The 26,550-nt window shown below is 44.7% G+C and overlaps 1 protein-coding gene across 3 annotated transcripts in view; it reads left to right on the forward strand.

Moving 5' to 3' along the window:
* LOC138480867 (probable global transcription activator SNF2L1) overlaps positions 1-26,550 on the forward strand; it is a 1,964,402-nt gene that overhangs the window by 1,852,397 nt on the left and 85,455 nt on the right. For all 3 annotated transcript variants that reach the window (XM_069612650.1, XM_069612651.1, XM_069612652.1), the window contains one exon: positions 11,782-11,892. In XM_069612650.1, coding sequence (XP_069468751.1) covers positions 11,782-11,892 — 111 coding nt within the window. The remainder of the gene's footprint in view (positions 1-11,781; positions 11,893-26,550) is intronic.

The raw sequence follows: 26,550 nt of genomic DNA on the forward strand, positions 1-26,550 counted from the left end.
AATTGCATTGCAACAGTCACAAGTATCTTTGAGCACCCCCACCAGCTCCGGCCATCCACGGACAGCCACAGACAGCAGCCCTTAACACCAAAGCCCTTTTCACCAAAGCGCGCGCGCAAAAGCACGCGTCCATGCAATATATTGAATTATGGGTGAAGGAGGGGGAGTTGGGGACTTAGGAGTTTTCCCGTAATTTCGTAATTCCAAATGGATAAAAGCACTCGAAATGCAGAGCGTTATATTTCCAGCCGAGGCAAAGTAGAAATAGCGTCTCCAGCAGCCACAGACAGCAGCCCTTAGCACCAAAGCCCTTTTCACCAAAGCGCGCTCATATTTGTTACCTGGCGCCTTCATTCTCATTACAGCTTCGACAACATCCAGTTTTGGCTTCATGCCTGAGCCAATAACTCATGGCCCAGATATTGAACTTTGATCATCCAGAATTTGCATTTCTCTAATGAAATTGTCAATCCTGCTTCACACAACTTCCTCATTACTCCCTTCAACCTCACATCATGCTCTCTCTAGTCCTTACCCCACACCGAAATATCCTCTTGGTAACAACGCACACTGTTTAATCCACCAAATAACTTGCTCATAACTCTTTGGGGAAACACTTGAAGCCAAGATCAAACCAAGAGGCATTCTCTTAGACCAATACAGGTCAAACATCGTTATAAACATTGTCAAACCCACAGAAGACGGATGCAAACGAACCTGATGGTAGGCTGGTTTCAAATCTATGATAGAGAACACACCAGCACCAGATATTTCCATCAACAACTAATTTATTTTTGGCAAGGGTCATCAGTCTGGCTCCCCGCTCTTGTTCAGAGACCTGAAATCGATGCAGATCCTCATGACACCATTTGGCTTGCGTACCACCACCACAGGGCTAATCCATTCTGCTGCCTCTGCTTCCTCTATAAAACTCTCACTCATCATGCTATTAACCTCTCCTTCTATTTCCGATCCAAGCGCCACTGGACTCGTCCTCGCCTTGACCCTAACAGGAACTGCACCCGGCCTTAACTTAATGCAATGCGTGAAGCCCTTGATACACCCAGTCATCTCTTTGAACATGCTAGGGAACCATTGTTTTATGACCTGTTCCTGCTACGCCGCCTCCTTCCCCTCCACTACCAATACCTGCGAAGGGTGCTCCAGGTCCAACCTAATGCCTATATCCACCTGTGTATCCTGCGATAACAAGTTACCTCCTTCACTCGTAACCCTCACCACACCTATCGTCTTACGCCCATTGAGTCCAAATAGGGTCTTTAACTCTCCCACTATGTCAACTGGTACCTTGCCATATACATGTGCTGCTACCATCATCTCCCGTAGGTCATAACACCCAAACTTATTTTTCCACATACTCTGTACCACTGTCGATCAACAAATTCATCCTTACATCTTTTATCTCAATCATTACATGTAGGTGGACTCGTTTTGGTCTGGTATTCACTGCATTTACAACGGACACCCCATTGTCAGGATCATCCCACCCACTCAACGCAGACATAACATCCTGAACAGACTTCACTGTCCCAAACTTTGCCCATTGAATGCAGCACCCTACCAAGTGTCCTTTTCTTCTGCACTCCTGACAAATCAAGTGTTGAGCGAAACATTCCTTATCTTTCGGAAGTTGTTTGCTACTCCTGCAAAGAAAACATTGTTTTCCACTGGTTCTCCCTTCACTTCTCTGTCTGTCATGAGAGGACAAAGTCAGTGAATATGGAATGGGAAATGTGCACAAGATCACAAAAAGAATTGCTTTGAGTCAAACAACATACACTCAGGAACCAAGACACATGTACACTAAAATGATGTGCAATTAGAGCGTGATAAGAATACTCATATATGGAAAGGGATGTGGGGAAAGAAATTAGAAGCTCCTTGTGATTACAAAGAAAGTCGGGAAGCTCCTCGCCCGCAATTGCTGTTACACGTAGTACTATTAGCGCTAAACCCACACACAGGACAAGCAACGACAGGAGCTGTGAGCTAACACCCTTGATGGTATTGTATAAGGTAACTTAAAGATGATACTTGGGAGGATGAGAGATACCACCTGAAATGTCCCAAAGCCCACACACCCTGTTGCTCGAACAGGGACACAGAAAGGCTATAACAGCAAAGGGAGTATAACTTAATACCCAAGACTCCTGACAAGGGACAAGTAGGAATAGTAATTACATAATAGTTAGGAAAACATAGGCAATCACAGAGGAGCTGGATACAACAACATGCTACATCTAACAATCAATACAGAACAAAGGGAGACAGTGCAAGGTCAAACCAGGAACAGACTCCAAAAGAAAGTAAAGGAACAGGAGCAGGGAAAATTAAATTACAACCAAAATCTCCCCACCCAGGGAAGGAAAATGGGACAACATGGAATATCTATAAATTAACTCAGGTTGCACAGCAGAAAAAAAAGGCAAAGTCAAAGGAAAAAAGAACACAGGCAAACTGGGCTTTACAGAAAAAGGAAGTCACTGGGAGGTGCTAACTGCCAAACAGAAGAAGTCAGAAAGGGAATCCAAGGAGCAGAAAATACTAATAACCACAAAAAAAAATCCAGGGAAAAGATAACAAGAAATAAGAAACTAGCTACTAGACACTAAGCTAAGAACCAGGCACAAGGGGCCGGTCACAAACAGGAACACTACATCAATGACCAGCGCTGAACTGAAGCAAACTTAGGTTTTTAAAGCTGGCTAACGACCACACGCCTCAGGTGTGCTGCTTTCTAGCACATGCCAGGTGCTGCTTATCCTCCACCCAACCTTGTCCTGCAAGGGTGGAGATGAGGCAGTGGGCCAGGCATTCTAAGAAGCATAGTCTTGATTAAAGCAGCATACTAGCTGCCAAAAACCTGGATGGTTCCTGAAGGGAAGTGACATGGAAAATAAGGATTTAGCGCTCCCAAATCACCACAGCATTGTCTCATAAGGTTTGATAGGAATATCCAATAGGGAATAAACCCTAAATCGGGCCTTCAAGAGTCTGGAAAGAGAGCGCAGGGAGCAAAACGTGAGATTGACAACATGGTAAGTTCTCACGTCAGTAAACTGAAATCATACTTGAAGGACATGACTAGTGTATTGAACATCATTCAAGAACTACAGTGGGACAAGGATTTTCTGCTGGTAAAACTAGATGTGGTGCACTATATACATCCATCAGACATGATTTGTCATTTAAAACTATCAGATATGTATTCAGAGACAGCTCGGCCTTGCATTATCATCATATCAACATGTTAACACTCATAACAAGTCTATATTTAATGACCAATACTACCAGCAAATGCAAGGGGTAGCGATGGGTACAAAATATGCTCCGGCACTGGCCAACTGTCATGATTCCTGCCCCTCATGTCCCCAGCTCTCCAAGATGTCAGGCTGGAGCCAGGCCACGATCACCTACATGGTCCTCAAGGGCCTCTCCATCCCTCCAAAGACCCACTTACAGTCAGACTTGGCGCCTGTGGCACCAGACTCACTCACTCCCATAGGATAACATTGGGGATTGGACTTGTAGTGCATTGATGGAGACAAGATTCGGTTCCCAGAACTGCATGTGCATTCTAGTCTTTGGGTGTGGTTCAGCCCAGAGACACCTGGGATACCCAGAGACTATTTAAGGCACTCCCAGGCTGAGAAACATGCTTTGTGTTTTCTGCACCTGCAGCGTGACAATCACTGTGTTCGGATCTGTCTCCAGTAGGCCTGCATCTTTCTTCTGCGCTCAGCTCCTGCAAGAACAAGAACACTGTTAGGAACAGCCTTACCTCGCGCCGCTTCTGCCCATCATTCATCGCGTCTTCTGTTCTGCAGGCATCTTCGGCGGTGTCTTTCGCATCCCGGCACGCCACTTCCTAAAGAAAAGGGAAAAGAACAGAAAAAAGGCATTAGTAAGCATTCAGGAAATCTTCACTGTACGAGCTTCAAACGCTTACCTGAATCCCAGCCGCTCTGAGGGAACTCTGTCTCCGGAACTTCTCATCCATCTGCAAGAGGGAAAAGACACTCCAGGTTAGCGTGGACACATCTAGAGGCGCTGCGTACCATGCTTACTCACCGCATTTCTTCTTCATAACCGGCATCCACGCTGAAAACGTCGCCGCACCTAAAAGACACAGAAAAAGAACTCAGTTCAATACAAATACGAAAGGGTTGCATCGCGCATCACGCTCTCACTCACCTTCAGCGCTACTCATCTCAGCAGCACTTCACCATCCCCGGACGCTGGCCATCATCTAAGGAAGGAAAGGAACGAAGTTAGAGAACTGTTCAAAAGACTCATTATACTTACCTGTCGGACTCTTGCCAGTGAAGTAACTAGGCAGCAACGAGCCCGCATCAATCAACGCGTCCCTGCGCTGAAAGCAGGACGGAGAGCACACTTTCCAAGAAAACAAGGCCCAGTCTCCAGTCGAGTAGACTCCAGGGAACGGTTCGAGGTCGTAAGAGGTCAGAACAGGCTGAGTGACGTCCCCGTGGATACCAGGTGAGCGTTACACCAACCTCTTTATCGGGCTATTTGAGGATACAGTCATCTACACCAATTCAAAATATTCCAAACATGTATTATTATGGGCCAGATACATTGACGGTGTGCTAATGATTTGGAAGGGCAACACAATTCAAATGGAGGAATTCATTAAAGATATCAGTAACAACAACTTTGGTATCAAGTTCACTGGGACACACAGTGGGAATGAGATAGATTTTTTGGATCTAAAAATCTATGTGGTAAGAAACAAACTTAAGACCAGACCTTTCAGAAAATCGACAGAGGTGAACTCCATCTTGTATGCCATGAGTTGTCACCAGGACACAGTGGTTTGTAACATACCGATGGGAGATTTTGTTAGGGCCAGACGTAATTGTCAAGATCAAATACATTTGAGGAAGAATGCCAACTTTTGACATACCGCTTATATGAAAGTGGATATGTGATGAAGCATGTTAAGAAGGCAGAAGTTAAACTCAGGGGCATGAGAAGGGAGAACACCATGTCTCAAAGTAAGAAGGAGGATTGTGAAAAAACAACATACAGAGATTAGATTCATAACAAAATGTTGTCACAACCATTACAGGATTAAAAGAATAATGAACAAACATTGGCATTTGTTATCCTTGGATAAAGACTTAACAGGATGTGTAGTTGACAGACCAAAATTGGTGTTTCCTAAAGACAACACCCTTAAGAATGCGTTGAGTCCATCGCTGCTACCGAGTCCTACTCAAGAATCAGGGGTTTCCTGGTTGAATCCTATCAGGAAAGGTTTTTTTATAAATGTGGCAGGTGCACAATGTGCAGATATGCAGAATATATCACCGGCAAATTCACTGATGCTCAAGGTACTACGTTGCTGATGACGGACTTTATCAATTGCCAAACGACGTATGTTGTGTATGCGATCAAATGTGTATGTGCCAAAATATACATTGCAAGCACTAAACGCACTTTGAGAACAAGAAGTAGAGAACACATATCAACAATAAACAGCTAGGATCCAAGAGTCCCAATGGCAATTCACTGGCAGCAGCATCATCAACTGGAGCACAAGAGTGACTTAGATTTATGGGGCTAAAGAAAATAACACTCAGCAAAAGAGGGGCAGATAAGGAGAAAACATTGCATCAAATGGAAGCGAGATTAATTGGTCATTTCCGGGCAACGGAAAGAGGGCTGAACTTTAGCCATGAGCTCAGTGCCTTTCTGTGAAGGAGCTTAAGACAAGGCATCACAAGTACTCTAACAGCACTTGAATACAACACTAAATCCTCAACATATCCCTAATATGGTACATGAAGTAGGGGTTGAAGTGTGGTGGAAGTAAAATAATTTGACAAGAATGGTAGGAGAGTGATGTATAAACAGGAACTTAACCATAATGGCAAAACAATATTGGGCATTTAAGTCATGTGTTCTGATAATCTATGTGATGTGTAGGTACTATATGAAATTTGCCAATACTCGAATATAACAGGAGCTTACAGTAACTACAAAGTGCTGTATGAATTGATGTGGAAATGAAACAAACGGACAAGAATGGTAGAAGAGCAATTCATAATGAGGAACTTGATTATAATGATAGAAAAAACATTGCATATTTATATCAAGTGTGTTTTGACAAATCAATGCGATGTACAGGTATTATGTGTTATTTACCAATAATAGAATCCAACAGGAGCCTACACCACAATGTGCTATATGGATTGGGGAAGCAATTTGAGATGTGAGCAAAAATAATTTTTCGGAACAAGAATATGTAAATTAAAAAAAAATACAGAAATTAAAAGAAAGTAAAAGAAAACAAAATGGCAGTCGTCATTCCTACAGGGATCGCGGCCACAAGGGGATCTGGGCCCCAGTGAACTTGGTAAGTGCTTGCGAAAACTGGGTTTAATGTGCATACATTTGGGTGAAAGAGGAGCTGAATGGGATATTAATAGAAAGGTAACACACCAGTATGTATTTTTTGTTAATTAGTAGTACTTGTTGCAATATGGTAATGGCATTTGAGGAAGACTTGGGAATCACTGAGCAGTTTAGACCAAAATGCACACTGACAGAGTGACTAATTAGCTATTGCAAAGAGCATGGAATAACATTGTATGACCATTAGAGGGAATGGGTGAGGGCGAGCGGAAACTGGATATCTAAAAAATGTATGGAGTTAATAATATATGATGAGCGGTATGCTAGCTGGCGCAATAATTGGTGCTCACACCAGTAATTACAACGGTTGCACCGGCCATTTAGAAATGTAACAATGGGGGAGCATTTTCAATCAAGGAGTATTTGATGGTTAATGTTCAGTAATAAGTGCATTATGTGCAGCAGTGGTGTCTGATGGCTCTTCTAACAGGGACCGTGGGAATTGAACCGGGACAACAAAACGTGACAAGTGATCTACACTATTGCATAAAGCAGTTTTACAAAGCTTTGAGTGAGTAAAGCTTGCGACAGTGTGAAAAGTAACAGTTGGGGAGGTAAACTGTGTTAATCTTGCCCAATTAAGAATATGGCCACTAAATAGCAATACTGTGTACAATGCATGGGATATTAATGAACAATAGGTCAACAGAAATGGAAAGTGGAATTTACCTCTTACTATATAACTAATAGCGACAATGAGGCTAGTGGGCGTTTTAGTAAAAGCTTAAGATATGAATATCAGACACACAGAGGAGATTACGATGTTAATGAATTGATTGGCTATGGGAAATTCAATGAGTATCTAAACTATGCCTTTTTTCTTTGTCTGTTTTCTCTTTTTGTTAAATGTGTTTCGTCATTTTTTCTCTTACCGATTGAATCCTGCCCTACTCCAACCCCTTACTCTCTGTCTGGGATATGGGTATGTTGTGGTGTTGGTAAATGCTTATGATTTGATAGCACATGTCCGGTTTTGAAAAAGGCCCCTCGGCTGAAACACGTGTTAACCAAAGGGCCTAAATAACAACATTAAATGAACACGTGGCACATTTCAGAGTGTCTTTCTGTTTTCATGGTTTGTGTGGAGGATGGGGAACACTCCGTACATTCTAAATGCGACTTAGTTCACAGCTCATATGTATTTAAGGACATCACAGTACTGTCACAGGAACGCTATCCCTGAATACCCCACATATAAAATTCTAACTATCATGAACCACTTGTGTATAGGCACGTTACAAATGCCATATCATATCATAATGTTGTTTGCATCTAGAAGTAGGAAAGGATCACCACATCATAAAATATAGCACAGGCGAAATTCCAGTAAAAAATTCTTACTGTTAAAAAAGTTGATACGTTCTCAGATAAAAATCAAAAACCATTAGGGCGAGTTCTTTGATGTCTTTTGCTCTTATCCACCAAATGTGCGTAAGAAAAGTAGATACACAATACACCACTTTGATCACATTTTTTGAGGTACTTTAGTGCATCTACTGTTGTTGTCTTACCACTTTCTATTAACAATGGGACTAACCATGTGTGCATAAGTGCGCTATAGGCTTTGCAAAAAAACTGAAAATGTGTAAAGTTTTCTTTCCCTGATAAGCAAAAGGGACAGGTACCATTACCGTTTGTAGACCATTTCTTAGTGACATTTGCCAGAGGTAAGTTGGGGACTCTAAACTGAACATGCAGTTTACGTACGCAAGGTGGCTTTACCATGTCAAGGTATGTTTTGAGACCCCAACCTGTCTTGCATTCCAGATATAAGATTCCCCCTGTAGAATTACAACAATTGACAACTAATTCTGTTTCAATAAATTGGGCCTCATTCCAAGTAGGGTGGTAAGGGTTAATGGTCACCAGTAACAAGACTGGTGCCGTTAAAACCTTACCGCCCTACTACGAGTTCCCTTTGTGGGTCCTTCCTTAACGCCTGCTTTTAGCACACATTAAGGACGAGACCCGCAAAGGGACCTTAGTGCTAATAACGGTACCGTAATTTACGGTACCGTTATTAGCGCCTTCCCCCATTCCCATTGAGCCCTATGGTGGCTCAAATGGGAATGGGGAAAGGGCCCTGGTGAATGGGGAATTACTGGTCCCTCCAACCTTGGAATGGACCGTTAATTACTCCATTCACCAGGGCGGAGTCGGAACGATTTTGGAGGCAGCCATGCCGCAAATAGCGGCATGGTTACCTCCAAAGTCGGAATAAGGCCCATTGTCTTACTTTATTCTTAGCAGTAGCTCTATGTCCCTCTGCTATACAATTTGGGCAGTGCCATAGGTTTAACAACCCCAAACAATCCAATGAGTCTTTTACTTGTCGTGCCCACAGGAGGGATCTACCACCCTCTGAATCAAGTACATGGGTTATTGCTTTTTGGTAGGTATTAAGCTCCGGGACTGACCAGATCCTGGGCCAAAAAAGAGCAAGTCTAAAATAAACCTCTCGCTGTATTGGGCTAAGTCCCACTTCTACATACATATGGTTAGCTGGAGCTGATTTGGGTAGGCCCAGTCATTTCTTTAGGACTGTTCGTTCTAAGCATGTCCCCATAATTCAGCTACATAGCCCGACGCTGCCTTGGCCTGGATAGATAACATTTTAATTGCTGGTGAGACCGCACCTTGCCCATGCCCATAGAAAAATCTTGTTATACCCCCCCATATTTCTCCATTTGAAAGGTGGATGTCTTCACTTGAGGGGGCCAGTTCCCTTGGTCATTAAAATGTATGCCCAAGTAGTCATATTCCTGCACTTGTTCTAGGACGATATTCTTGACCTGAACCAACATTTTAGTGTACTTACAAAACTTTGGACGGAATATCAGAATCTTACTCTTGGACATATTCATTTCCAAAGACAACTCAGTGCATTTCTCCTGGAATGCTTCCAATGGAGTCTTAAGTCCTTTAGGGTGATGAACAAAACAACTGCGTCATCGCCAAAAAGCAGTAGGGGACATTTCTTTACTCCCAATTTGAGGAGGTCTAAGGATTTCCTTCTTACATGGGCCACCACTTCATCCATGTATATCAGGAAAAGTATGGGGGCCAACATGCAACCCTGTCAGACTCCTCTTTGGACATCAAACAGCTCTGTTAGTTCATCCCCCAGGCCCCATCTTACAACTGCCTTATTTTCTGTGTAAAGCTGTTCTATTATTTTAAGCAAATCCGGGGGAATTCCTCTTTTGGCCAAGATTTTCCAAAGGGCTATCCTTGACACAGTGTTGAATGCTGTCCTCAAGTCCACGAAGGCGGAATACACCTTCATCTTTTTTAAAACCGCATACTTCTGAGTGGCAAGGTGGAGTCTTAATGCCTGATCTAATGTGCTAACTATCAGTTGAATCCCGCCTGGAGGTGGTCAATTATGTTGTTTTGAATTGCCCATTCCTGCAGGTGGACATAGATTGATCTGGTGAAAATTGTCCCCACTCCATCCAGCAATGATATGGGCCTAAAGTTGAATGGGTGAATCCTACCTCCCTTCTTATAAAAGGGAATTATGATGGCCATACGCCATGAGGGGCGTGACCCAATTCAATCTCAGGCATGCATTAAAGAGGAGCCATAACATGGGGCGCCATATCGTCGGTTCATCCTTAAAGAGGTCTGTGGGAATAAGGTTGGGGCCTGGAGCCTTGTCCCGCTTCTGTTTAATTATTGCCTCACATACTTCTTTAATTTCTAATTGAAAGGGCCTGCCTGTAACATCCACCTACGCCCCTACGACCATGCAAGGGAACCGCCCTTCCATATATTTTTGTTTTGTGTATAACGCCCCAAAATGTTTGGTCCATGTGGATGGGCTTATTTGGGTAACCGCTCCCTTTTCCCGGTCCTCGTCTAAGCCATTGACCTTCCTCCAGCTGAAAACTGTCTCCAAATACCTGATCAAGTTCCTGGACCAAGGTATTAGGCTGATATCATGAGAATTAGATTTGATTTATGCTCAACCAAATCTCTTTTAGCATCTTGCTCGCTAACTCACATTGATGCATCATGTAGATTTTGTTTGGAACCAGAGAAAAGGGAGACGCTTAAACATATTGTGATAGAATGTGTGGCACTGATGAAAATGCAAACTGAATATTTTCATAAACATCTATGTAATTTCCGTAATCTCTCTTCTAATGAGTTGTGGTTATTGATACTTGATGCCCATAAGGTGTCATTAAATCTGGATGTTATTAGGTATCTGAGGAAATTGGAGCTTTTAAATACAAAACTTTAAGATGATGAAGTCATGAGATCTTTATGATTTGAAATGTACTGTGCCAATACTGGAACTGTTTTAACTGTGATGAAGCAGGAGCAAACATGTGCCATTAGCCATATTTGAATTTTGGAAAGTGTTATACGCCTACATGTGGACAGACATGAAGGAAACTTGAATTTGTCACACCTAGTTTTCAGACGATGTATTTATGCTATATGTGTATCTGAATCGGTTGTGTCATAAGGAGAATTGTATCACTGGGATGAAGTGTAGAAAATGTCATAGTTCAAGTATTGTACAGGACAGTGTCAATGGTAACATAATGTAAAAAAGTAGATTTGAATGCGAATGAATTTGGGAAAGTTGCATTGTAACTAAAACAAATACAGCCATGGTATTGTAGAGACCAACCCCAGAGGATGCCAGAGCTTGTAGAAGAAAGCGATGAAATACTCGCCTTCTACAATGCGTGCAGGTGTAGAACGCAAAGAAAGCTGGGAGATGAAGTCCCGGTACAATAAAATGTATATAAACATTATTGGGGTCAGTCACATTTATAGGGGTTCAGGGGCTTGGAAAGAGCCGTGGAAAGGGGCGAGGACACCTGCCAAATTTAACATTGACCAAAAAAGGTATTCCTTACAACTACTGTAACATTTTCGGTTCCAAGGGGAAACATGATTACCTGCTGACAGTGCAGCATTAATCAATATAGGATTTTTAAGCACCATCTCTGCCACAGCAGATGTAGTTACAGAAGCATGCTACATGCGTCAGACAGACATCAACTGGCCTCTAACCCAATAAGGCAATGCCAGAAGGTTTCATGTGACACATCAGTGTGGTTCTTTGGCCCTGTTTGAAAATCTGCTTCATTGTGCATTGAAATGCACACTTTTCCCAACAAATTTCCCAAATCGTTAAAATCGGTGCTTCTAAGTTTGTTTAAAAAAGTAACCAATTGCAATTTTCTAGGCCAATTTTTCATGACCATGCCTGTTTATTGACAGAATTGAATTAACTTAATTGTACAGAGAAATGATAAGCCACTGAAGAGTTTGCTGTGTTGTCGTTCTGTTTCATAGGAGCTACAGAGACGCTGCAACACTCTCATATCGCTGATAGAGAAAGAAAACATGGAGATAGAGGAGAAAGAAAGAGCAGAGAAAAAGAAACGGACACCGAAGACTCCACTGGTAGTAAAAATTAATTGAACAAATCTGTTATTGGTAAACTACATTAATCTCCAATGTCTGTATGATAAGATATGATATGATATGGCATTTATAACGCGCCTATACACAAGTGTTTCAAGGCGCGATGAGGCAAGGGAGGGAGAACAGTGGGAAGACAGACAACGATCCTACTAGGCCAGGTGACATTCAGATCGTGCAAGTGCAAGGGAAGGGGGAAGGGGATAGTGCATGGGGAAATGGGAGGGGACAGTGCAGTACAAGGGATAAGAATAAATAACAATAATAAAGTAGGCCAGCAGGTGGCAAGTGCAGGGGTAAGTGCAGGCATCAGGTGTCAAGTGCTTGTAGTGGGACTGTAGGGATACAGAAACAGTCACCAAGAGTGGTGTTTGCCAGGAAGGCAGTGCAGGTGTGCGACTGGCGGGGGAGGTGACCTGGGCCAGAGATCAGGAGCTGGCCAGGTAACCAGTACAGTTTCAGCCAGGAGGTCAACAGGGGAGAGGAGGAGAAAAAGCAGAAGCAAAGAGAAAGGTTTTGAGGTGCTTCCGGAACCGGAGATGGTTCTCCTCAAGTTTCAGGGAGGAAGGGATGCTGTTCCAGGGGGAGGCCCCAGCTGAGGGAAGAGATCTACCACCAACTCGTTGCTTGGAGAAGCGACTAACCCTGAGGGAGTTGGAGGTGGATGAGCGAAGTGAGCGAAGTTGCTCGACAAGGACGATATTTAGGACAAGACAGTTGAAGGTATTGAGGTCCCGGGGCCCAGAAGGCTTTGTGGACAACGCAGAGGGGTTTGAACTTAATCCTCGCAGCCACTGGGAGCCAGTGCAGAGATTTCAGTTCTGGAGAGTTATGATCCCTGGGCTTGAGGCCAAGGACAAGTCCCGCAGTCCTGTTTTGGATGAGTTGCAGATGGCGGAGAGTAGAGGCAAGAAGATTTAGAAAGAGGCTGTTGCAATAGTCCAGCCTCGAGAGAACCAGAGCTCTAGAGACAGTGAGCTTCTGGGGGAAGGAGAGGAAAGGAAGAATACCTCTGAGGAGGTGCAGCTGGTAGTGTGACTTCTTAGAGACATCAGAGATGTGAGGAGAGAAGGAAAGTGTCGAGTCGAAGATGACCCGGAGGTTCTTAGCCTCGCAGGAGGGAGCAGGAAGAGGGCCAAGAGAGGCTGGCCAGAGAGAGACAGGAAAGGAGGGAGTGGGTGTGCCGATGAGGAGAATCTCAGTCTTACTCGTATTAAGGAAGAGGTCATTGGCGGCACACCACTCCTGGATAGCAGACAGTCATGTAGTGGTTTACTTAAACTGGTCATTTCAATAGCGGGGAATCATATAGTCAAAACATTTTATGGTGATGTATTGGAACATTCCTATTCTTTACTTCCCACAAAAATGGAATCTTGCTCTTTGTCTCAACATTTCAATGCCTGCCTAAGTGCAGTATTAACAAATCCCATCAGCATACTTTAAAGTGCATGAAAGGGATTTAACCACAAGAATTACTGGGAGATTTCTGTAGCTCTGAAAATGCCTGTGTATCTACGTTGGGAATATCCCTTGCTGATCTTGGTATTAAGAATCCTTTTACTTGCTAATGGATATTAGTGAATGTGGAATTTTGTATATTCTTTTGTTTCAGGCATTTTCTTGATCAGTATTTCCATTACCCGCATGTCAAGTACACAAATTATACAGCACCATGTCAGAGTTCATTCAACCCAATAACATTCAAAATCCAGTAAATATGATTCTGAGGGAGTCCTTCCTCTCACAGATTCCTCATCTTAGAAAACTATTCTCCAGCATCAGTCTGGGCTCTGTATTTTTCAAGCCATCAGGAGGCACTCTTGGCTTCCTGTTGGGTTCATCATCGTTGTGCCCATGACTCTGGCTGTCATGAGTGTTATATATGGAGCTGGCTGCACCCCAGGTACTCAATTCCCTTTTCTGTGTGTTGAGTGTGCTGCTTCGGAATGACACTGATGTCTCTTAGCAAATTAGTTTCTGTATCATGCCCAATCCCAATAAGGCCTCGGCTTTAAGCACTGCAGGCATTGCAAGTAGTAAATATCTGTGCTCACCCTCATAAGGTGCGCATTTGGTGTCTGCGAGTTTATCATGACATAGAGCATTGCTTATTCTGTCAGTCCTCCTGCCCCCCCCCAAAGCTCTCCAGTAGTGACACGCATAGCTTTTCACTGTCCTCATAAGGAGACCCCTTCAAGGTTCAGAGCCTCTTCTAAGAAGTCTCCCGCTACCGAGAAAGAACTGAGGAGTCCCTTCTGATGAGAAGGAAAAGAAGAAGAAAAAATGGCAAGAGATCCTACTTCATCGGCGACACATGTAAGTGGCACTCTTCTTCCTCTTTCTATAGGAAAAAACACAATTACTCCAGTTCCATATTGATTACATCTCAGCGCTAAAGGACAGTTTCTGTTCTCCACTTGCTCCTCTACTCCAGAGCAGTTGGAGGAGCTCAGACATCACATGATGGACATCTTTTTCAGGACCCCTGCACCAGCAGTCTCAGCCTTGGTTCTGGTGGTGGATCCAGATCTCCCTCACATTCTGATGCTGGCAGAGGCACCTCATTGGCACAAAACTTTATACTTGCTAACTCGGTTTTAGTCCCTATTATAGAGACCGCTCGCCTTCAATGCCACTTGACCTAGGGCACAGATGCCCAGACACAGGTTTTATTGTCTGCACTTTCCCCTGACTTACAGAACCTATTTTTTCTTCAAAATGGATCAAATCCTCGACAAAGAAGGGAACCCGTATAGACTTTGGAGGGGTGGAGGACTTGACGGAAATCTTTCAGAGGGAGCATGATGTTTTAACCACGTTGGCCTCATATTTAGATATTGCCAGCACCTGGCCTGAGCTTGACTTTATAGAATAATCTGCGTATTGAAAGCCTAATGTGTCTTTCAAAAGGACAATAGCCAAGTCTGTGGAGACCCTTGGCTCTCTGCCCCTTTAAAGCCTGTGGCCCAGTACAGCCTTATGAGTATTCTATAACAGGTTTGCCCTACAGAGACCTTTCTTCTTTTCAACCCTGCTGTGGCAGATCCTTTCAAGGTGGCAAGGCTGAATCCAGCTTGTGTCCCCCAGTGGACATGAACATTTGAAAAAAGGCATTGCCTGTTACCACGGATCTGGGTTTTCTCTCCACTCACCAATGGTTGAGACCTCCACTGTAGGATCCAAGGAGGGGATCTTTCCATATTTGTGCCCGGACATGGAAATACTGAGTAATTTGGCATATTGTTTAATGGTGGCAGCCTCTTCTGGTCCAAGAGTGATGTGTCCCTGTAGATGTTTAAAGCCTCAATGCCATGCCAAAATCCCTTGGCTTGGTCTTCCATCAGCCTTCTGTTTACTCCTCAAGAGCCTGTTCTTTTTTATTCTGCCCCTCGATTTCGCATATAGGTAGGGGTGCACATCCTCTGCCAAACACTTAAGTGCTGTTTCTTCTGCCAAGGAAGATGTAGAGGTGCTCCAAGGATTAATGTTTCCATATCCATAATCACTTATGCCTCCATGGTCAAAAAACCCTTTAGGTTGGACTTTGATCACTTTTCTCTGTTTGGGGGAGGAGGGTTGTCCCTCTTCATCAAGGAGTGGTGGTGCACCATCTCCAACCTTGGGCCTTATATGTTGTGTCCCAGAGTTGTCTCCTCTCTTTCTTCCAGCACTCCACAGATCTCCTGTTTCTCTCCCCCCTCATATCCTCTCCTCTTGGAGCAAGTTCACCAATTTCTGGACGAAACTCAGACAGAGCTTATCACCACCTCACAAAGGGTCAATTGTTGGTAGTCCCTTTATTTCGTAGTGCAGGTGAAGGGGGTGGGCCTGCACTAATCATGGATCTGCTGCTTCTGAATTTGTACCTGTGCAAGTGCAAATTCAAGATGGGCACCTTTGACCAGATCCTTTAGGCCCTCAACAATTAGGGTTGACTTGTAACACTGGACATTCGGAACACTTAGGCGCTCATTTTCAAGAAATTAGTAATTTGACAGTTTGGTTTGCACTGCTGCCACAGAATCTTTGTCATTTAATCAGCAAAGTGCAAAGGTGCAGTTAGTGCCGCACAGTAGTCCCATTCAGAAGTTGCTAACTATCCCTACTCCCAAGCTTGGGACGTGAACCGGATCCCCACGATTACTCTAATTTGTGGCTGCAGAATCCCTTCATAAGATTGGTGACGCATTGTGCTTCCGTTTTTGGACTCCACCCAATAGTAGGGATTTCCACCTGCAAAAAGATGGGACAGGCCACTACTGAATAAGACACATTACACACACTTCGGTGTACTTGAGAATTACGTTATCGTCATGATGAAGGCCGCTTACCTAATTCACTGCAGTTGGTGATGAGATGGCCGAAACAAACTGTGTCGACCTTCCTACACAGCAACCACCAGCATTGCTTTAACTAGGACAGGCCCTATACAACTAAGGAAATTAGCTGTAATTAAAACACTGTAATTCAACAGTGTCCAGATTGTGTCTAAGAAAAATGATATGTTGTTTTTATTGTAGATAATATTATGTTGAAGGCCTAGAAAGAGAGAAGTATACAAGATTGGTTAGTACCGAAATAATAAAACAGATATTTTTAGGAAAAATTGAAGCATCTGCATAGTACAGGCTACAAACAAACTACAAAAAGAGGGGAGTGTGACTAAATATAGCCTTGATGATTTTCTGTTTGTTTATCTTCATCATTGATGGCCCTGCCCCACAGTTTAACATGTTTTTTTTTAATTCTTGAAGGAGACCTCCGTGGCCATTTTCCCACTGCGGGTTCCAAACTATCTTAATAAATAATTCCTCATTGATACTCTTTAAATCCAATAGAGACTGAGACAGTCCCTCCACCATGGCGCTCTTTAAGATGGTTAAAATTGATGTTCCACCAGCTGTCATTATTTTTATAAATAAATGACCTCTATTTTGATTAATTATAGAGGATAAGGAAGGGAGGCCCAATTCTATTCTTATTGCCTCAATTCAAGTACCTTGGGATAAACCCAGACTTCTTTGCCAAATTTCCCTTTCCAATTTATTCATCCAGAGATCTTGGCTATGATTACATGCCTCTAAAGCATAGACTATAACAGCCGCAAATGTCTGCTTAGTGGCTCAAATAATCCCTAAAAGGCTGTAGCCTGTGGTCTTCTTGGCAAAATCTTTAATCATAGCCATTACCGATTACGCCTTTGCCCTTCTACGGGCCATCAGTTCTGGACCTCTAGCTTTGGCCATGATGAAAACCCAAATATAAATAATTAAAAACTCTCTCTGTTTTCCCTTCTGTAGTATGAATTACATTTACATCCCAATTGTTTCGGCCAAAACACATGGATTCCATCTAATTTATATCCATGACCAAATCGTGCTCCCTTGCATGCGTCATGACAGCATCAATACCTCTTTTTTATCCCACTAGCGTTTGATCAACAATGATCATATCGTCGGCATAGGCCAACCAATGAAAGTGGAAGTTCCCCACTTTAGGGGGACAGTTGTTAACTAATACCAACACCCTTTCCACGACTACCAAGTAAAGATTTAACAGTTTGGATGCAAGGACCCAGCCCTGTTTCACCCCTTTCCCCATAGCTGTTTCTTTGAAGAAGTCGCCCATGCTGTGCAATCTAATCATCCTCAGGGGAATCCTATCTCTCCTACCCTCACAGAGTCTCAGCAATCCTCAGCATTATCTTCTCCCGTTTAGACTACACAAACTCCCTCTATCTGGGTGCTCCTGCCTAGCAGCTCAGAAAACTCCAGCAAATCCAAAATCCTGCATCTAGACTTCTCTTTGCCCTATCACCGAGGGAATACATCACCCGTCCCTTACAGTACTAGGCTGGCTTACAATCAGCCGACTGACGACTTTGAAGGCTATGTGCATCACCCACTGTGCCCTCCACAAGACTGGCCCAGAATTCCTCCAGGACAAGCTTATACGTTACCAACCCATCAGAACCCTTAGATCCGACTCTGCACTCCTCATTGTGATCCCCCCTTTCGAAGGGATTGTGTCCTCCGACGTATTCCATATCTTGATAGATCATCTCCAGCTTGCTGGCCTCGGAATTTTTTTTTCAGTAGAGGGCGCTGCGCGTCGACGTCCCTCGAGCCGATGTGCCTCGACAGCCTCCGTATCAGCGCCGACGTCATCATGCGTATAAATAGACTTGCTCAGTTCTGTTTTTCCGCGCTTCGTGGGCCTCGGAATCGCGTTGCTCAGTACGTTAGTCAGAGAATATATTCTTCATTATTCCTCGAGAATAAACCAACTCTTACTCGATGGCTTCCTCACCCGAACCGACGACTCCACGGTCCGGCTTCAAAAAATTTCGAAACTGTGGAAAGAAAATGTTGTTGACAGGTCCTCGCAGGATTTGTTTGTGGTGCCTGGGATCGGAGCACCAATGTTCGGAGTGCGAGGACTGCATGTCCATGACGGCGAAAGCCTTGAAGGAGCGTAAGGGGAAGCTTGAGAGAGGTAATACAGCTCAAACTCCTTCGAAAGTTTCCTCGGCAGAGTCGAGACATTCGTCTCCTCGCCGACACAGGAAACATTCTCGGTCTAGGTCTCGAAGCAGTTCCCACCACTCTTCGAGATCCAAGCATTCAAGTAAGAGACGTCGAAGATCCCCTTCCTCGTCTTCTTCTTCTGTTTCTCTGGAAAGAGTCACCTGCCCCACAAAACATAGCTCTCAGGCTGAGTGGGAGAAATTCTGTAAAAGGATGCTTAGCGTCTTCGAGAAAGCGGCCTCGACCCCCTCGAAGACAGCTGAGGGTGATACCATGGGTGAAAGACCCGAAAAATCTAAACGGCGCGAGTCGTTGCACCCGGTGAAAGAAACTACTTGAGAGCGTCATGAACCCTCGAGAAAAGGCACTGTGCCATCGACGCCAGCGTTGAAGGTCCCTTCGACGCATAAATGACGCCATTGTCGAAGGGCTCATCGACGCATAGGTCGATCGAATCGACGCCGTCTTCGACGCCTACGTCGACGCCGAAAAAGAGCAAACCCACGGCCATCACTACCTCACAGCCAGTGGTCATACCCAGAGCCTCTATCATGACTTTGAGGTCATCGACAACCTCGAGTAGGATCCCGATCCTCTCGAGTTCTTCGAGGCCACTTCCAATCTTGTTTTCGAAGCCTTTAACGTCCGTGTCGACGACGTCGACGTTTTCTCAACCGATTATGACAAATTTAGCCCCTTCTGCTCTGGAAATGGCATTTAAGCCATTTCCAAGGTCTGATCATTTCAGACCTTTGTCTTCAATCTATGAGGAAGGGGAGGATTCAGATCAAGAAATACCTTTTGGGTTGCAGAGATCTGCAACACCAGAACCAGAGGAATTTATCTCTGAGGAAAATAGGTTGAAGGACCTTAGAGAATCCTTACATGAGGCAAGTAGGTTAGATACTTCCCCAGAAATAGAATTTGCCAAACCAGACCAGGGGAACATGCTGAGACCCCTTACAGAATTTTAATAGCAAGAATCATAGAATTCATGGGTTGGTCTACACCTTTACATGCATTCCAACAGGATGACCTTACAGACATCTTAGTCAAAGGCCCACAGGAGGATCCTGTGGTTCCATTTCATGCTGCATTACAAAGAAAAATATTGGCTAACTGGGAAACTCCCGAGGTTATCCCGGCAGTTAACAAGAAGTTATCAGCCAAATACAGGGTATCTACTACTGACCCTGAATTTTTGTCTAAACATCCAACTCCAGAGAGTCTGGTTGTCCAAGCAGCAACTGCATCAGGCAGTAGATCGGCATACCCTACTGTTCCACAGGACAGGGATGACAAAAGATACGACTATATGGTTAAGAAAGTTTTTTCTGCATTTAGCATGGCGTTGAACTCTATTAACGCTACTTGTACGCTCGCAAAGGTTCAGCCATACACTTTGGGAGTGTGCTTCATCAGCGGCTGACTGCCTCCCAGAGGGAGAAGAAAGGGAAGCGTTTTTGAACATCATTAAGGATGGTAAAGACGCAATATGTGAATCCCTTCAAACTGGCATTGATTCTGCTGACAGCATCAGTAAGGCCATGGCGGCAAGTACTACAACCCGCAGATTTGCGTGGTTGCGATAGTCTGGGTTTGCTCCAGATGTACAAGCCAGACTTTTAAATATGCCCTTTGACGGCTCTTCTTTGTTTGGTAAGAAGGCGGATGACAGCCTAGAAAAGTTACAGACATCCAAAGCAGCAGCAAAATCCCTAGGTGCTGCAATCCGTCAAACACCATATTGCCCCTCAGGAACCTCGTGGAGAGGTAAGTCCTTTCGCTTTTATTCCGCATTCAGAAAAGGCAGAGGACAGTCGGTTCAAAGAGGACAAAAAAGATTCACCCGAGGTGGACGGGGTAAAAATACAAAAGCCGCAGTAGCAGCAGCAGGTAACTCTTTACCCTCGGCACCTGCATCAGCCGCCTCTAAATCACTCTGAGGACTCTCCTCACAAGACACCAGTAGGGGGCAGGCTAACTCAACATCTGACGGAATAGCAGGCTATTACGTCAGATGCTTGGGCATTGGAGACAGTTGTCCAAGGTTACTGCCTGCCTTTTCTACGCATTCCTCAGAATCATCCACCGGGGAACAGCTCTCGGAAAGTTCCAGATCCGCTCCTCTTGCAGGAAATTGTAGACCTGCTGGAGAAAGATGCCATAGAACCGGTACCTGTAGCGGAGAGGAACAAGGGCTGGTACTCCCCCTACTTCCTAATACCGAAGAAGGACGGAGGACTGAGACCTATCTTGGACTTACGAGAATTGAACAAGTTCCTCAGGAAGGACACGTTCAAGATGGTAACTCTTTCTCAGATCCTTCCGGCCCTCCAGCTCCAGGACTGGCTGGTATCTCTGGACCTTCAGGATGCTTATTTCCATGTGCCAATCCATCTCAAACACAGGAAATACCTGAGGTTCGCAATTGGCGGCTCTCATTATCAATTTCGAGTTCTGACCTCCGCCCCGAGGGTCTTCACCAAGCTAATGTCGGTAGTGGCTGCAAGTCTAAGGAGGGAAGGGATTCACGTCTACCCCTACCTTGATGATTGGCTGATCAGAGATGTATCTCTAAAACAAGCTCAGATCCAGCTAGATTATGTCTGCCACTTCCTTCACAAACTGGGCTTCTCCCTCAATTTAAAGAAGTCACAGATGTTACCATCACAGAGACTCCAGTTCATTGGAGCGGTCCTGGACACTTCCCTGGGAAAAGCCTCGCCACCAGAGGTGAGGGCTCAAGATATTCTGCAGATGGTCACCAAGTTTCAAAATGCCCAAACGTCTCCCAGCCTTCGACATTTTGAGGTTGCTAGGCCTCATGGCATCCTGCATCTCCCTTGTGCCAGAGGCTCGCTTGAGAATGAGATCTCTTCAGTGTGCACTGAGAACTCAGTGGTCGCAATTCTCAGGGAGAATGACAGACCTTCCGGACAAGGTGGCTCGAGACCTTCAGTGGTGGGCCTGCCAGGAGAACATCTTGAAAGGAGAACTGTTTTGGCAACCATGGCCAGAGATAACAGTAGTCACAGATGCCTCACTCACGGGGTGGGGAGCCCATACCAAAGACTTGACCATCAGCGGTCGTTGGTCTCCATCGGAGTCCAGACTACATATCAACCTGTTAGAGCTGAGAGCAATCAGACTAGCGCTGAAGGCTTTTCTGCCATCGGTACAGGGGACAAATGTCCTGATAATGACGGACAACACAGTGGCCATGCACTACCTCAACAAAAGAGGAGGCGTAGGATCACTGCCTCTGTGCAGAGAGGCGATGCAGCTCTGGTTTTGGGCAATCCAAGAAGGAATCTCTCTATCGGCAGTTCACTTAGCCGGAGGAAAAAACTTGACAGCGGACGCTCTGAGCAGGCAGAGTACAGTCTCCCACAAGTGGGAACTAGCTCAGGAAGTCCTTCAACAGATCTTCACCCTTTGGGAAACACCTCAAGTGGATCTGTTTGCCACCAGCATCAACAGGAAGTGCGATCAGTTTTGTTCAAGGGAATTTCCCCCGAGAGGAGCTCTAGGGGACACGTTCGTAGTGGACTGGGAGTTTCCACTTCTTTACGCGTTTCCTCCAGTCCCTGTCATTCCTCAAATAATTAGGAGGTTGAGAAGGTTCCGGAAAACCATGATCCTAATCGCCCCAGACTGGGCCAAGAGAACGTGGTACCCGGACCTTCTGGACATGTCCATCTGCCCTCCAATTCGTCTTCCAATCAAGGAGAATCTTCTCTCGCAGAAGGGAGGTCAGGTTCTCCATCCAGACATCAGAACCCTCAACCTTCACGCTTGGTATCTGAAAGGTTGAGATACAAGGATTGGGACCTCCCAGATGACGTCATGGAGGTGTTGCTTTCGGCAAGAAGGCCAGCAACAAAGACTTTATACCGCTGCCGTTGGAACAAATTTTGCAGCTGGTGTAGAGAAAAGAATTTCGACCCCTTTTCATGTGGTACACCAACGGTGTTATCTTTTCTACTCTATTTGGCAAATTCGGGCCTTCAGGTTGGCACTATCAAGGGCTATCTCACAGCGCTATCGATCTTCAAGCGCACTGCAGAGGAACCATCGTATTTCAAGTTACCCTTAGTAATACCATTTCTGAAGGGATTAACCAATGTCTATCCTCCAAGACCATTCCAAGTTCCCTTATGGGACTTAAATGTAGTCTTAAATTTCCTGATGGGTACTCCTTTTGAACCACTCCACTCTTGTTCACTAAGGTTTCTCACCCTTAAAACTGTCTTATGTGGCATTGACATCTGCTAGGAGGGTGAGCGAATTATCTCGTAAACCCCCTCATACAATTTTTCATAAAGATAAAGTTGTCCTACAAGTGAAGCCTAATTTTCTCCCAAAGGTGGTTTCTGAATTCCACATCACTCAGAAGATTACCTTGCCTTCATTTTATCCCCCTCCCCATCCGGGGAAAGACGAAGAAAGGCTGCATAGGCTGGACCCAAGGCGGGCTTTGAGCTTTTACATCAGCAGACTTGCTAGGATTAGGCAAGCAGACCAACTGTTCGTAGGTTACTCAGGGCACAAATCGGGATTACCGATAACAAAACAGACCATTTCCAGATGGATTATTTTAGCCATTCTGGAATGTTACAAACTGGCAGGGAAAGAGCCTCCTCAAAATCTTAGGGCTCATTCAACCAGGGGTATCGAAGCCTCTTCGGCCCTCCAAAGAGGGGTACCGATTCGAGACATATGTGCGGCTGCCACATGGTCGTCTGCACATACCTTCACAAGATTTTACAACCTGGATTCCTCCTCTAGCCAAGAGACTAGATTTGGCAAAGCTGTGTTGCACTCTGTTCACTCTTGAAGGGAAACATGGCAATTTTACTCCCACCTCCAGTTACACACCACTGCTATGTGAGTCTATCAAGATAAGGAATACGTCGGAGGACACAATCCCTTCGAAGAACAAGTTACGTCTTACCTGGTAGCGTTCTTTCAATGGGATGTTCCTCCGACGTATTCCTTATCGCCCCTCCCATCTATCCCCTCAGTAAAACTTCCCTTGTGCTTACAGCTAACGGTCCTTCTGGGTCACTAACCAATTCATGTAAAACAACTGTTAACGTCAAAACGGAACTGAGCAACGGACGCTGCGCGAGTCTATTTATACGCATGATGACGTCACGCCGATACGGAGGCTGTCGAGGGACATCGGCTTGAGGGACGTGGACGCGCAGCGCCCTCTACTGAAAAATAAAATCCGAGGCCAGCAAGCTGGAGATGATAATCAAGATAAGGAATACGTCGGAGGAACATCCCATCGAAAGAACATTACCAGGTAAGAAGTAACTTGTTCTTCAATTCCACCGGAATTGGAGGATGCTCTTACTCGTTCAAGCTCCCACCCTCTCAACTCCCTTCCACTGTAAATCTGCCGAATGAGGACTACCTCTCCTTCAGCAAGGCCCTCAAGACCTGGTTATTCCCTGCAGCAACATGAAGAACTTCCCTCTCTCTGACTTACCTCATGACACCTAGGCATGGACACAGTCAGTGTCTCCACAGTTAGTGTCTCCACAGTTAACTCTACAGAGCAAGGTAAAGTGCAATTCTTCGAGCAGACTAAACGACTCGGTACACTCAGCCACATCAAAGGCAAATCTTCAACCTGAGCCTCAAGGTACGTTGGCAAGTACCACTTTGGTGGACACCGGCTGCCGGCACGAAAACCCACTTGCACTTATTCGCCTCCATAAACCAGACTAATACATGAAGCACAACATCTCTGCAATCAGAATGCAGCAAAGACATATGACAAAAATTTGGTCTAGCTGAACATCTAACGAGTCGCTTGCACTCACACACTTTCCTGACCACCCACCCCCCAGCACGCATCCACATGCCTAACCATCATGGGTAGCTTACTGGGACGTGGCCAGCCTATCTTGGCATAAAGCTCACACGTATAATATTCCTTCTGAGAATTTTACATTGTACTCTGGTCCCCCGAGGCCATTCACCCCCACAAGCGCATTGAGGCCATACTAATGGGATAACAGCGCTATTTAAATGGCAATCTACTACTACTACTGCTACTTACCCCAGCCCTCGTGTCAGTAAGCAGCATCCTAATTGTGTGCAACAGCCCTTCTGGTATATTTAGATTTTTCAATTTTGCCCATAACTTTCCTCGGTTTACCAAGTAAAAGGCTGATGTATAATCTATAAACAGCACACAAATTGGCAGCATTCCTTTCCTTCTTGCTTGGCTAATCAATGCATTCAAGATAAAGATATTATAGATTGTAGATAGCCCCGGCATAAAACCTGTCTGAAATACCCTCAGTGCATCTGCTTGGGCAGCCCAATTTCTCATTTCTCTAAGCACCATTGTGGAAAATATTTTGCTAGATACATCAAGTAACAATATAAGTCTATAATTTCCCAGGCCCTTGCGATTGCCCTTTTTAAAAATTGGAATAAGTGTGACAACTTCCACAAGTCCAGATTTGTGCCCAGCCATATAACAGACTTAAATAGTGCAAGTAAAATATCTCCCATCTCTCAGGATCTCTTTTCAACACTATGTTTGATACCCCATCTGGGCCGGAGGCTCTTGAGTATTTTCATTTCTTAATCACTGCCAGAATATCCTAGTAATCAAATCTTATATCAAACATTTCAGTTGAGAAATCACCCTGTCCCTTGCCACAAAACCTTTGTGCAATATAGTTACTGCATTCCTCCCCTTCTATTATATTCTCTAGGGGAACCATATCCTCACCCTTTAAACCTCTAAACATTTCCATTATTTCTTTGTATTCCCTTGATTTAAAATTGAATACATATTTTGCAATTTTTTTGTGACATTTTATAGTATTTCACCCAATTTCTATACCCATTCTTTGCCACTTTGATAAGTGGTATGTGGATCTCTGGAGCCGTGGAAGTCAATGTCATTCTTCATAATTCTTGCCTCACCTGCCTCTTTCAAAAGGATTCTGTCCTCCCACTTATTCCTCATCTTAGATATACTCTGATATCCTGCTTGCAGCTCAGAAACTTTTCATAGTAAAGGGCACTGTGCATTGTCGCTGACGTTGTGTCCCTCGACAGCCTGCGCCTGTCTCGACTATGACGTCTACGTCAGTATAAATGGCGTGCCCGTTGCCTCAGTTCTGTTTTTCCACACAGCTTGTTCGAAATGGTTCACTCGCCTCGCCGTTCATTCTTTCTACGCACTTTGAATTTTTCGAATATGTCCACGTCTACCCTCAAAACTGGATTCAAAAGATGTGCCGATTGCAGCTCCAAGATGTCATTAAGTGATCCACATCTAGTATGTCTTTGGTGCTTGAGAACAGGCAACAAAGTCGGTGAGTGTGGCTCATGACAGTCGATGACGGTGAAGGCCTCAAAAGAGAGGAAGGGGAAACTTGTCCTGTAGGCCTCCCCCAAATCCACGTTGAGCACTAAGTTGAAGGTTAAGTTATCCAAAGACAAGAGCTTGAAAGAAGTTTCTTGTCACTGATCCAAATGAAAAGCAGCAAACATGCGAAGCATTCCAGGTCGAGGTCTTTTCACTCTTCGTCGTCCTCCTCGAGGAAGTCCAGAAAGAGATGCCATCATTCTCGATCAACCTCTTCTGATTCCTCGCCCAAGGGAAAAGAGATATGTTTCCCTAAAAAATGGCTTCCTCGGCCAAGTTGGAGGAAATCCAACAAAAAATATTGGAGGTATTTGCAAAGGTGGCAACACCTACCCCTTCGGAGAAGTCGAGAGAGACTTCCGACCTTATTGTGCCGCATCAGGCCAACAGGGTGTAGACAAAAAACACTGTTCACGTGCCCAAGAGCGCGGACAGAAGGACCTTGAAGGCCCCTCAAGTGCCACTTGTGGTCTTGACGCATAGAGTAAAGACTCCATCTTCCCCCCCAGTCTGGCCCTTCGAAAGTGTCGGCTTTGAGTCCCTCGACATCAATGTTTTTGAAACCTTCGACATCCTCATACAGCTCATTGAAGGTTTTTTAACTGCAGACAAAAAAAATACTTTAAGTCTGAGCTCAATATATGAGGAAGAGGAAAAGGAGGAAAGCCCTGTTTTGGGGTTTGTCATGGATTGCGGTCCTCCTGG

The sequence above is a fragment of the Ambystoma mexicanum genome, chromosome 5p (assembly GCF_040938575.1).
Source record: "Ambystoma mexicanum isolate Mex_15411 chromosome 5p, UKY_AmexF1_1, whole genome shotgun sequence".
Classification (NCBI taxonomy): domain Eukaryota; kingdom Metazoa; phylum Chordata; class Amphibia; order Caudata; family Ambystomatidae; genus Ambystoma; species Ambystoma mexicanum.